The sequence below is a fragment of the Carassius carassius genome, chromosome 44 (genome assembly GCF_963082965.1).
Source record: "Carassius carassius chromosome 44, fCarCar2.1, whole genome shotgun sequence".
NCBI lineage: Eukaryota > Metazoa > Chordata > Actinopteri > Cypriniformes > Cyprinidae > Carassius > Carassius carassius.
Window position 1 is genome coordinate 21,860,841 of NC_081798.1, and position 14,404 is coordinate 21,875,244.

Below are 14,404 nucleotides of genomic sequence, written 5' to 3' on the forward strand. Positions count from 1 at the left end.
TTATAGGGGATTTTAATAGCTGCAAACTTGACAGTGTCCTCCCATCCTTTAAGCAGTATGTTGATTCCCCCACTAGAAAAAATAATGTGTTAGATCTGTGCTACGGGAACATAAACAATAGTTATACTGCTCGCGTGCAGCCTCCATTAGGCTCCGTGGATCACAACATAGTCTTTTTGCTCCCGCAATATAGACAATTGTTGAAGAGAGAAAAGCCAGCTATATACAGCATCACCCAGTGGACAGAGGATACAACAGCACAACTTCAAGGGTCATTTGCATGTAGAGACTGGAGTATTTTCGAGGTTGACCTAGATAAAAAAAACGGAGATAATAACTTACTACATCAAGTTTTGCATGGCAACTAGTATTCCAGTCAAAACTGTTAAAAGATATCCCAACTCGAGACCATGGATGACCGGCCAAATAAAACTCAAACTCAAAGAGAAACAACAAGCATTTAATTGCAAAGAGTGGCTTTCACTGAGAGACATTAATTGCTCTGTGAAAAATTTAATCAAAAAGGCAAAACTTGCATATAAGGACAAATTAGAAAAGGATGTCAGTAGTATGAACACCAGGCAGGCTTTTCAGAAGGTGAAGACACTCACTGGAACCACTTCAAATGCCAGCATTCCTACATCTACTGATCTCACTCGTTTGCCAAAGACCTGAACAAATTATATACCAGGTTTGATACTCTAAATTGCACCACTGAATGTGAAAGAATGCTCTGGAGCCTACCCACTCCTGAAGAGCCATATTGTGTCCCATTAACAGTGGGAGATGTCCATCAGCAGCTCAGGAGGTGCCACACTGGAAAGGCCTCTGGCCCAGATGGAATCACCGGGAGGCTGCTCAAGAATTGTGCCATGGAGTTATCTTCTGTCCTTCATTCACTTTTTAAAGAGTCACTACAGACAGCAACTGTCCACGCCCTCTGGAAAACTGCCACTATTATTCCTGTACCCAAAAGATCTCGTCCCTGTGAACTGAATCATTACAGACCAGTAGCACTTACCTCTATAATAGCAAAATATCTTGAGAAACTGGTATTAAACAATATCCTTCCGGTTGTCGGCCCACAGCTGGATCCTTACCAGTTTACCTACAGGGCCAAAAGAGGAACAGAGGATGCTGTTGCATGCCTTCTTCATACTCTCCTCCAACATCTGGATTCTCCTTTTACACATTATATACTGACGACTGCCGTAGTTCTTCTGACATCACAAAGTATTTTAAATACTCGGATGACACAGCCATACTCGCCCTCCTCACCGGTACGGAATCAGTCACAGCATATCACCAATCTGTTGCCAATTTCACCAAATGGTGTACAGATAGTCATCTCCTTCTTAACATTATTAAAACAAAGGAACTTATCTTGGACACGCGCCAAAAATACTCCACTGCTCACTGCCATATCTCCATCAAGGGCCAGTCAGTGGACATTGTGGACAGCTTCAGGTACCTTGGCATTATTTTGGACGATAAATTGAGTTTTCACCATCACACCACAGACATTCACAGGCGCTGCCAATACGTAAACTCAGAACTCTCACAGTCAAACCACATCTTCTTCTTCTTTTGTACCGTAGCATCATTGAACCCGTCCTTCTGTACTGTGCCACCTGCTATTTCACTATGCTTTCTCTCACTAATAGGAACAAGCTTCTTAGAATCACTAAGACTTCTTCAAAAATAATTGGTCTTCCCACACCCAACTTGCCGGCTCTCATTGATGCTGCGACCATTCGCAGAGCAAATACCATCATACAAAACCCCAGTCACCCTCTTAACTCATGTTTCACCCTTCTTACCTCAGGTCACAGATATGGACAACTGCCTCATAAAAAATCACGACTAGGGAAAGCTTTGTAATTTCAGCAATAAGAGCGCTGAATTTACAGAAAGCCTAATCTACTCATGTGTACAAAATTCTGTGTTGTACGTGTACTTTTGGTACGGACTGTGGAAACAAATTTCCTCTATTGAGGACAATAAAGAATGAATATGAATATGAATGATGAAACAAAATGTTAATATTTATGTTTGTATATGATGTTTTATAATTCCCCTTAATTCCTGGTAAGTTTCAAACTCAAAATTCCCCAGATGAAGATCCCATGGAAAGTTTCTGTAAAATGTAGGGCTTTTCAAACAACACATTGGATGATGGATTCTATTAGAACTACGAACACGCGCAAAAAAGTGTTTAAAAGCTACAAACATGGCGGATATGCTAGACTGACGGACAGGCAGAGAAAGGGTTTGAGGGATAAATGATCAACGTCTTACCTGATAATATTTATTTAATGTTATATGCGTTATATTTCATCTGCAGCAACATTGTGAACTTTTATAATGACATGGTCATTAAATTTTAAATGCATCATTATGCATACATGAAGAGAGTTCTTGGCATGATAGACACGTGACTGGCAGATCAACATGCCTCTTCATTTCCCTCCAATACGGTAGGAAACTGAATTAAACAAAATGTGTATTTTGTTAACTGTGACAAGATTACAGCGCAGTTTAAACAGTGAAAGAAATTCATGTAACTAAGCAACAAAGCATCCATTACAGACGCAGTTATGACGAAGTAGTATGTCCCAAAGCTTGCCTACTATTCTGCTACATACTCTAAAGTATGTACTTTATCTTCACAAAAAGAGTACATACTTTTAGGTCATAGTATAAGTAGGTGAACTGGGATGCAGCAATGGTCAAGTTTTCCCAGGTCTGCATGTGCAACAAGTAGGTGGGCAATATGCTAATGTTCGGCTTGGGCTTGGGATTCGTGTTAAAAACTAATTGTTTCAATGATTCAGTCAACCCTTTTTTTGAGAGAGACAATAACTTTATACACGGTGCACTTTCAGATTTAAAACTGCAGGATATTTTCATTCACTTAGAGCTGTGTTACACACTGCATGAAAGGTAATTTTCAATCCATAATAGGGGCACTTTAAAAATAACACCCTTTAACACCAACTTGAATGTCTAATTCAACAAAGAGGGTAGGCATTAGGGATGTTCTTCTAACAATAAAAATGTTTGCCAACATAGACATTCCAGAGACAAAAAGATAACAGCGTGCTAAGCAATTTCTTACAGAGCTTTGTGTTTTCTGTTCTTAAATCACTCTCCCTTGAGGAAACTTAAAGGAAGCATACTATGTCTCCAGATCAGTGCGCTATCAGATAAGCTCTCTTCTCAGCTCACTCAGGGTACAGCTGTGCTTGCCTGCAGTCATGAATGTACAGCAAATATTCTACTATTTGTGAACACCCCTAGTGGGCATGTAGAGTGGGTTCTGGTTTTCTGGATGGACTTTTGGGGTCACTGTTGTCAAACTGTTTTATCAAACTTACCTCCATCATTGGGGGGTGAGGGCATATCTCAAACAGCTGACCTCTCAATACCCAGCCTCAGAGACTTATGAGGCACGGTTTGGCACCAGTCTACTTCCTCTTCGCTGTCTTTGTGGTAACAGTTTTAGGAGGTGGCACTATCATCTGTCCACTTAGATCACGTGACAGAGGATGTGCCGAAGGTTGGTTGTAGACTGTATACCCTGAAGGAAAGAGGTCAGGGCTTCTCCACAGAACCACAGATGGGCAGATAGACAAGGTGTCTGAGGAAGAGAGAAAGAGAAACAGCAAGATTGGTAATGTCAGACAAAGAAGAAGCGCTAGAGGGAACTGCACAGTCTGGCCAAATGGTTGTTGTGTCACTCAAACCTATCAGCGCCGCTGACAGCAGGTTTCACCTCACTGATCAGCTGTTACCCCCTGACGGGGGCTTCAGCAGATGAGGGTCTGTCTGCTGCTTGTCAAGCAAAGGCAACGTTAGCGCCACTGCATCATCAGTCTGTGAGATTTCTCCATGTTTAACATTCTAATGTTTGCTTAACATGTCTGTAATCTGTCACGCACCAAAGCACACAGCTAACAGCTAGTGTTCTATGACATACCAATACTAGAAAGGTATTGATACCTTGTTAGTAAAAATTGTATGTTTCCTCGTTTTATTACAACCGACAGTTTAAATAAGAAACTATTTTAATAAGAGTTGTGCTGTCTGAGTCAAGTCAAGTCAAGTCACCTTTATTCATATAGCGCTTTAAACAAAATACATTGCGTCAAAGCAACTCAACAACATTCATTAGGAAAACAGTGTGTCAATAATGCAAAATGATAGTTAAAGGCAGTTCATCATTGAATTCAGTGATGTCATCCCTGTTCAGTTTAAATAGTGTCTGTGCATTTATTTGCAATCAAGTCAACGATATCAAGGTAGCGGCAAGGTACCGAAACTCCATCGGTGACAGAATGGAGAAAAAACCTTGGGAGAAGGAAGGGCCAGTTCTCCTCTGACCAGACGAAACCAGTAGTTCAATTCCAGGCTGCAGCAAAGTCAGATTGTGCAGAAGCTTATCTGGTTCCTGGGGTCTTGTCCCGATGGCCATCTAGGAGACAAGGTCTTCATTGGGGATCTGTTTCATTCAACCGTAAGTGCCCTGCAAAGTGGACATCACAGGATATTCCACCATGATTCCAGTTTGAAAGAAGCATATATGTTCAATTCAAAGGGCTTTAAAGTGTGCAAAATGTGACTACTATGCAAATCCCATGATTGCAGTTAAATAACCCTTCACACTTCTGTAGTACATTTTGTTTGTGTGTGAAGAAAGGTAGTGGCATAGCACACATCCATGTTCTTAAACGAAGTAAACTTCAGCCGATTTCCTGTGTTCAGGGAGTAGAGAGCAGTGAACACTGTGTAGGGACCACACAGTTCATTCATGGTCTTCTCTTCTAATGAACTGGTGATTTGAATCAGGTGTGTTAAACAAAAGAGACATGCAAAAATACCAACCACTGGTCAAAAATGAAGGGAAAAAAATACATCCCCCAGACCAATACATAACTAAAGCAATGACGCAATGGCGACGTGCTACAAATCTCTCATAACTTAACTTAAATGACAATAAATTAACATCCATTCCAATATACAACCTTGCAAGTGACTTCTTCACATATCAGGATATCTTCAAATATCAAAAAATATGTGAAGAAATTCTTTACAGTACCTTTTTAAACAACAAGAGTGTATACAAATTAAAAATATATATATATAAAAATTACAATATGTAAACATCTTTAAAATATGTATGTGCTCTTGTGTTGATTGCGATGTAAGCCACTTTGGATAAAACATACCATGTGGATACATCTACATGAAATGCTCTGAACAATGGTGCACAGTACATGAAAAAGTTTTTATTCTGTTTGTGGGAAAGATTGATTTTGCTTTATTTAGCCTACTTTGTCAAGGTATATATTTTTTTGTTTGTTTGTTTGTTTGGTATTACATTTTCCTGATTGTAATTAAATGTTCAGCTATTTTCAGTGTTACTTTATGACAATCCAGATGGCAAAATATAATACAACACTGACTTCTGGTGGTGTATTTGTAAAGTGCATTGCACATATTGATTCCACACAAATGGACATATAAAAAAATTATTTTGAGACTACAAACATCACATAGTAGTAAAGTGTTTTGCTGTAGCTTCTGTTGTAGTATTCAAACACACAAGATATGCTTCCAAATTTTAATATCTCTGCAAAAATGGCATTTAACTGTTTTATTCTGTATAAAGTAATCTTCAAGATCTGAGTCACTGCTAGATTGATAGGTTGTGCCCTAAATTAGGTGGTCCTCTTAGGTTGTCCTGGAGATGATCCCATTTACACCTACATAAATTTACGCCAGCTTCAAACGTAACTCAGCCAATCATATTTAGAATGTAATATTGCTTAAAGTCTTTTATTTGAAACTTTATTCTATTCTCTAAAGTTATTTTGTACATATACCGGGCTTAATATTCATTTATAATTTGAATAATTCAATGTTTTGGTTTGATTCGACGAGGTTCTCAAAAACAAGAAAATTAGTTATGGAGTAATGCAAAGTTTGATTCAGCATCTCTATGAATATCAGAGCCTAAATCTGATATGATATTAGATGCCATATTTCTTATACATATATAGCATTATAGCATTGTAGCATCTGATTAATTCTAGTGACAAATAACAATCCGTTATTACATCTTTTATATTAAAACATTGGATTAAATGCTGCTGTTCATTGATTAATTATTAATTATATAATTGGACAGTTACATAATAAATATAAATATAAAAATACTGCCCTCTTAAGTAGCTTCAGTGTAGCTGAAATAAACTTTGTTTTCAAAAGTGCCCGTTTCAAACTTGACTGTAGCTGTAGATTTAACCTTAAATTATGAGTAGCTTGTGGTTTGATAAGTATCTTCCCCATCACTGATCAGACCGATTATTAATGTTTTAGTTTAGTGTTCTGAGAGTGTGTTTTTATATTACAAACTCTTTAGTTTGTTGTGACTGGATGCTGAAGAGTTTTCTTCAGATTAATAAATCTTTCCCTTTACTGAAGGGAAAGTAAATACACTACGTATGAAATTTCATATGTTCAAGTTGTTAATTTATTTGCTCCAGTGCTTCATTCAGAAAGGTTAAGTTTCTGAGCTCTGATTCACCCTTCAAAAGTTTGGTCTCGGGACGACCCATAAACTGCAGAACTACAGAGAACATCCTGTCACCATTGTGCTCCTGAAATTAGATCAGTGCAAAACACTGCAATGAAATATTTGCATAAAAAGTATCTGCTTTATCAATACAGTTTCCAAATTATGAAATACTAATGCAATTAGAACAGTCGCTAAAAGAGACGTTCAGGCAATTTCTGAAGCTACAGTCAATCTGTTACAGCACAAGACAGCAACACAATGACAGGCAGGCGTATGTTTGACGAATGAGTGCTTGAGTAATCTCCTGCTATCATGCATCACCCTGACAGCTCCACCACCCACAATCCACTCACTATTTATTTCCACTGAGACGTCGCATCACTTCCTGTTAACACCTCTCTCAGCTGTAGAGGGAGTCAGAAAGCACACACTATTTATTTTTCTATCTCACATTTTCTATTTTATTCTAAAAACCTATTGGTTAGGTTTAAGGTAGTGTTTCGTGTACCTAATATTTCTGAACTGCTCCAATGTGTGCAAGATTGCATAATGCTGCTTCACATCTGTTTTAGAGAACATTTTGTTCACTTTAGCACCACTCTGGATATTTCACTTCATGGCAAACTAACTTAAAATCTAAATCAGAAGAAAAATACACTTAGATTACATTTACATTTTATTAGTATAATTTCTTTAATACATTTTTTACAAGCAAAGGGCATTCCAGTACAAGTACACAAGTCCAGACCAAGAACATATTTTTTTATGACTAATCAAGACCAGCTTATTCAAGTCCAAGTCTAGGCCACGTCCAAATGCTCCAGAAAATATGGTCTTGGACTAATGTAGGAGTGGCGAACGTCGGTGCTGGAGACCCGCAGCCCTGCATAGTTTTGCATCATACCTAATCAAACACACCTGAACAAGCTAATCAAGGTCTGAAATGTTACTAGAAAGCTACAGACAGGTGAGTTTTAATTAGGGTTGGAGCTGAACTCTCCAGGACTGGAGTTCGCCACCCCTGGACTAATGCTATTACTATCAAACTTCTCTTTTAGTTTACAGTTTTTACACTCACTAGCACATCATTTTAAATACTTAGGTCACTTTTTCAAAACTCTTCACACAGTTATCCTTTTATCCCGCACAGCAGTACATTTCATATTCAAAATACACTACACCTACTAAAACACCAGCTTGTATGAAGTTTTGTATGATGTAAGGTTGTGCAGCTGTAGCTAATATATTTTGTATTAGATATCATCACCATTTACAATATTGTTTAAATGTATTTTCTTCTAAAAATGCTGTAAAATAAAATATTTATTTAATCATTTAATATGCTCTATTTATCATGTTTTACTTGTTTACTTGTTTTGCATGGCTTTTATCAGTTTGTTTTGATAATAGAAGTGTAATTGTGAATAATATATGCAACAATGAAGTTGAAGTGATATTCTTACAGTGAGAATATTGTAAACCTAATGTAATCAAAGCTGGCTTCACATTAAACACTTTAAAGAAGATCATAATGAGTTTTATGTGAATCAGCAGTGTCAGGTGCTGACATGTGCTTGTGCTGTGAGATGGTGTGCCCAGCAAATAATTTGCTCAAAAATGTAAAAAAAAAAAAAAATTACTGTCCACAGGACTATTGTAATGAGAACATATTTAAAGGGTCATTACTCACACTCATGTCATTCCAAACCCGTAAGACCTTTATTTATATTCAGAAAGCAAATTAAGATATTTCTGATGAAATCAGAGAGCTTTCTGACCCTCTATAGACAGCAATACAACTAAAATGTTCCCAGGCCCAGAAAGCTAGTAAGAAGGACCTCTGTAAAATGGTCCATGTGTAATCAGTGGTTTAACCATAATTTTATGAAGATACAAGAATACATTTTGTCCACAAAAACAAAATTAGCGACTTTATTCAATAATTCTTCTCCTCCGTGCACTGTATGCCATCTTTAAATAAAGGTGTCATTATTCTCAGTACCGCCGCTTTCTATATGCAGAGTATGCAGTTTGCATAGGGCACCAACACCCAGAGGGGCACTATCCAAGTTGCTAAAAAAAATCAATAAATGGCGCCTTTCCCCCAACCGCGCTTGCACCTCATGTTTGCGGGTGAATGCTTATAATTGATGGATGGACATCTATTCCCGTGGAAAAGACATCAGAAATCCGGCACAGAGAGGAAAAAAACGGAAGTAACATTTTTTTTTAATCCTGGCATAAATTTAGGGATGGTCTCTAAAGTTACATGTGATATTGGTATACACTTTTCTAACGTCAATAGCATTTAAGGAGAATGACTTACAGTCATAAAAACAACTGTAAACGGATCATCTAGGTCTCAACTATAATAAACACCTTTTACATTTTTGATATTTAATAAAATAAACTGTAAATCCTTAAGGATAAAAACGTGTCCCTTGTATCACTTTCAGGCACATTCCTGTGAAGCTTTTTTGGCTGTTGACGTTAAAAACAAGTTTTAATGTCAGAAAGAATTTCACCACCACCGACGCATCTACAGGTTCCTTTACGAAAAATATCCATGGTTTTAACAAGAATAACACCAAAAATCATGGTTCTTGGTAACCACAACTTAACCATGTTTTTTTTTTTTTTACTTCAAATAATAATTTACAAAGAATTGTTATTATAATAATGTATTATTATATTTTTTGTAAAAACAGAGCTTAGCCATCAATATAAAATAATTTAAAATGACTTGAAATGTATTATATAAAAAACAATGAGGCAATAATGATTGGTTAATAACTGTCACGCTGTCTGGTCTCTGTTTCCCTGAGTCTCCACTAGTGGTCTCACTTCCCCATAGGATTTCACCGTAGGCACTACAATTCCCACAAAGTCAAAGTCAAAGTCAAAGTCACCTTTATTTATATAGCGCTTTAAACAAAATACATTGCGTCAAAGCAACTGAACAACATTCATTAGGAAAACAGTGTCAATAATGAAAAAATGATAGTTAAAGGCAGTTCATTATTGAATTCAGTTGTCCCTTCATCACAGTAATTGCACTCCTGTTAATTGCACTCAGGTGTCTTCACTTGATAGTCATTACCCTCCTTATATTAACCGGTCTTTTTCTGTTTGTCTTTATGGAGTCCTTTCATTCCGTCACCCAGTTTCCTCGCCTTCCAAGTTTCCTTGTCTTCCGAGTTTCCTGTTCCAGTTCCTGTTCCTTCCCTGTTTGTTTATTGTTTGGATTGATTTCTGGTTTTGACCCCTGCTTGTTGGATTCTGATTTGGATTACCCATTAAACCACACTGCGTTTGGATCTCTCGTCTCCTGTGTTTCCCTGGGTTCCATTCGTAACAGAAGGACTCCATCAATGTCGAGATCCAGCGGTGTGGGACTTCATTCCCATTTCCCCGGCCAGTATGGTGGAGCGGAGGGCGAAATATATAAGATTAACCACCCTCCGCCAAGAGGGGAATGAGGTGGGTGCTATGGCTGGACACTGGCGGATGGTATGGGATACAATGAAGCGGCCCTAAAGGACATTTTCAACACCAGTCTGGATGACCCGGTGCCTTGAAGGGAAATGGACCAGTTGGACACTTTTAATTCCTGGGAGTTTCTGTTCTACCTACAACATCGATCTCCGTGGAATACCCCAGCCACACCTGTCTCTCCCGGTGGGATGGCCGATTCTAGACCAGGGTCTACAAACAGGAGGACCGCCAGCCAAGTGCCACAGCACAAGGTGGTCGCCAGCCCAGCGCCACGGTGCAAGATTGCCGCCAGCCCAGCGCCACAGTACAAGGTGGTCGCCAGTCCAGCATCACGGCGCAAGATGGTCATCAGCCCAGCGCCACAGCACAAGATGGCCGCAAGCCCAGCACCACAGCACAACATGGCCGCCGGCCCAGCGCCACTGCCCAAGATGGCCGCTTGTCCAGTGCCTCTGCACAAGATGACAGCCACAGTTGACCCTCCAGAGTCGAGTCAGGTTCCCGTTGACCCTCCAGAGTTGAGCCAGGTCAAGTCATCATTGACCCTCCAGAGTCGAGTCAGGTCAAGTCACCGTTGACCCTCCAGAGTCGAGTCAGGGCAAGTCACCGTTGACACTCTGGAGTCAGGGCAAGTCACCGTTGACACTCCGGAGTCAGGGCAAGTCACCGTTAACACTCCGGAGTCAGGGCAAGTCACCGGTGATCTTCATGGGCAAAGTCAAGTCACCATTGATATTCATGGAAAAAGGCAAGTAACCATTGATCTTCATGGGCAAGGGCAAGTCACCAGTGTTCTTCATGGGCAAAGTCCAGTCACCAGTGTTCTTCATGGGCAAAGGCAAGTCACCATTGATCTTCGTGAGCAGAGTCAAGTCACCAATGATCTTCATGAGCAGAGTCAAGTCATCATTGGTCTTCCTGAATCCAGTCTAAACACCACGGAATTACCAGAGTCTCTCCACGCCTCTGCGGAACTACGAGAGCCTCCCCACGTCTCGGCTGAACTCCCAGAGCCTCTCCTCGTCTCGGCTGAACTACCAGAGCCTCTCCTCATCTCTGCGGAACTTCCAGAGCCTCGTCACGTCTCAGCCGAACTCTCTGAGCACTCGACTGATCCTGTCGTGGCCACGGAGGCCACCCTTAACTTGTTCATGTTCTCTGTTTCAGACTTACCTAACCAGACTTGCTCTCCTGTGTCATCGATCCCACTGTGGTGGTCTTCTGCGCCGCCCGGGTGGTGGGCTTCGGTCTCGACCGCACGGATGTGGTGGTCTTCTGCGCCGCCTGGGTGGGCTTCTGTCTCGACCACACGGAAGTGGTGGTCTTCTGCGCCGCCCTGGTGCGCTTCTGTCTCGATATGGTGGTCTTCTGCGCCACCCTGGTGGGCTTCTGTCTCGACCGCATTGATGTGGTGGTCTTCTGCGCTGCCCTAGTGGGCTTCTGTCTCGACCGCATGTATGTGGTGGTCTTCTGCGCCGCCCTGGTGGGCTTCTGTCTCGACCGCATGGATGTGGTGGTCTTCTGCACAGCCCTGGTGGGCTTCTGTCTCGACCGCACGGATGTGGGACCTTGCTCCTCTCTGGACTCCTGCCCTGTCGGTTCGGCCCTGGGCCACTGAACGTTATATTCCTTCCTGGACTTGTGTTTTGTTGTTGTTTTTGTTTTTTGCTCTTCCTCTCTCTGTTTCCCTCTATGGACCTGGCCCTCCATCCCTCCCCCTGATCCTCCACCGGTCCACCTCCCTCCTGGGCCCCTTGTTTTTGTTTTCCTCTCTGTTTCCCTCTATGGACCTGGCCCTCCGTCCCTCTCCCTGATCCTCCGCCGGTCCACCTCCCTCCTGGCCTCATTGTTTTTGTTTTTTGCACTTCTTGTATCTGTTTCCCCATTTTACCTGGCCCTCCGTCCCTCCCCCTGGTCCTCCGCCGCTCCACCTCCCTCCTGGTCTCTGTGTTCCTTGGTCTCTTCTTGTGTTCAGGTGAAGCATCAGGTAGCTGCTCCGTGGAGGAGGGGGTAATGTCACGCTGTCTGGTCTCTGTTTCCCTGAGTCTCCACTAGTGATCTCACTTCCCCATATGCACCTCACCGTAGGCACTACAATTCCCACAAAGCCTTGTCCCTTCATCACAGTAATTGCACTCCTCAGGTGTCTTCACTTGATAGTCATTACCCTGCTTATATTAGCCGGTCTTTTTCTGTTTGTCTTCATGGAGTCCTTTCATTCCATCACCCAGTTTCCTCGCCTTCGGAGTTTCCTCGCCTTCCGAGTTTCCTCGTCTTCCGGGTTTCCTGTTCCTTCCCTGTTTGTTTATTGTTTGGATTGATTTCTGGTTTTGACCCCTGCTTGTTGGATTCTGATTGGGATTACCCATTAAACCACACTGCGTTTGGATCTCTCGTCTCCTGTGTTTCCCTGGGTTCCGATCGTAACAATAACACTGTTAAAATACATAATGTGGGCTAATACAAAATAAACAATAACATGTTATTACAAATGCCTGCAAATGGAGCCAAAGGGTAATTGCTGCTGTTACTCTTTACAGGACAATCAAATCCTTGTTTAGGCTATTGGCCAAACATTTAGAATATTTACTTAACATTTCATTTTTGACCACCTTTTTTGCTATAGATGATACAGCCTTTATAATTTCTTCAACAAAAAATTTAGACATCACAACCCTTACAAAAATAAACCATGGTTTTATCACAGTAAAACTACTTAATTTTCTTTTGCATGATTTCTGAATGCTTGAGACTATAAAATAAATTAGTCATAATAAAGTCATGGCCATAGGTAAGTGTCGAGAGCTACAATTGTAATTTGTAAATAATAAAATTTATTTACTTTTATTTTTTTTATTAAAGTTCTATTTTGACCCCTATAGTAGGTGCTTTTGTGTTGTTGTTGTTTGTTTGTTTTGTTTTTTTCATGATATTTAAGGAAGAAGGGCACATCAATACAATACTGCTTAGGGCACACATTTGGCCAGCACTGGCCCTGATTATTCTGATCTGCAAATTTACTATAAACTAGGGGTGCACCGAAATTCCGGCCGCCGAAAATTGTCGGCCGAAATGGCATTATCGGTTTCAGGCCGAAATAAAAAAAAACAACCGAAAACGTAAACCGAAAATGAATGTCACCCGCCCCTCCCATCCGTGCGCAAGTGCTTAGGTTTCACTCACGGTCGAGCTGTTATCACGCGTCTGCCTATCAAAGATTAAGCATGTCAAAGGGCTGTCACAATCAAAAAAAGCTTGTCACAAAAGCTGCACAATCGATCGGACCAACCAAAACAATTTTCGAAAACGAAAACGGAATCGATTTTAACGGCCTTATCTCGGAGCGCGTCCAGCTCGTCACTATACGCTCGCAGCGAACGCGCGTCACACAGCAACTGCAAGTTCTGACACACACACACACACACACACACACAGCCTATTAGTGCATAATATCAATGTAGCCTTCAGTAATGTTTTTCATTGATGTTATGGCAGTCCACATTGCTCACTTGTGCGCGTCTCAAGCGCCCTCTTTACGTTCGCCCTAATGCCTGTTTAGATGTCGGTGGATTTGCCTATATTTGGCGTTGAAAAACGGATCAACGCCAAATATAGGCAATTTACTAACGATTCAATGAACACTTTGCCTATGTCTCAAAAATCGAACAGGATTTTCTTTTGCACAAAAGTGACAGCCCTATAGGAGAGGACACCAAAGTTGCAATATGTAACATTTGTTCTGCAAAAATCTCCAAAATTGTGGATTTTTTTGCACAATTTTTAACAAACTATTTTATTTGATGGAACATAAAACTTGAAGAATAATTATTATTTATATTTATTGTAAAAAATATTTTATGTTTTGTTATGTAACTGTTAATAAAAGTTTGATTATTATATTGTGATTTTTCAATTCAGATCCATTAAATCCAAGCAATATATATATACGTTTTTAAAAGAAGCCATTTTCGGCTTCAGTTTCGGTTTTCGGCCAAGTGCATCCTAAATTTTCGGTTTCGGCGCAGAATTTTCATTTCGGTGCATCACTACTATAAACAGGCTGACTATAACAAACTTGCAAACTTTGCAAACTGTGTGGAGTGGAGCGGTGTTATTTTGAATGTAGCGAGGAGTGGATTTTTTAAAAGGTGGAGCGTAGTAATTTTCACTCGCTCCAAGAGCGCGCCACTACTGCTCCATCATGAGCACGTGCCAACAGCCCATAATATAACTGAAATGTAGATGTAGATGACTGCAATGAACATGAGTCTCAAGGTATTTGGTATTCCTCCTATACTGAATATTTTCCAGTGAAAGCATGATTTAAAC

The 14,404-nt window shown here is 40.5% G+C and overlaps 1 protein-coding gene across 2 annotated transcripts in view; it reads right to left on the reverse strand.

Moving 5' to 3' along the window:
- Nucleotides 1–14,404, reverse strand: part of LOC132126357 (tubulin polyglutamylase TTLL7-like) — a 126,816-nt gene that overhangs the window by 103,046 nt on the left and 9,366 nt on the right. For both annotated transcript variants that reach the window (XM_059537567.1, XM_059537565.1), the window contains exon 2: nt 3,378–3,640. In XM_059537567.1, coding sequence (XP_059393550.1) covers nt 3,378–3,402 — 25 coding nt within the window. In that variant the 5' untranslated portion in view covers nt 3,403–3,640. The remainder of the gene's footprint in view (nt 1–3,377; nt 3,641–14,404) is intronic.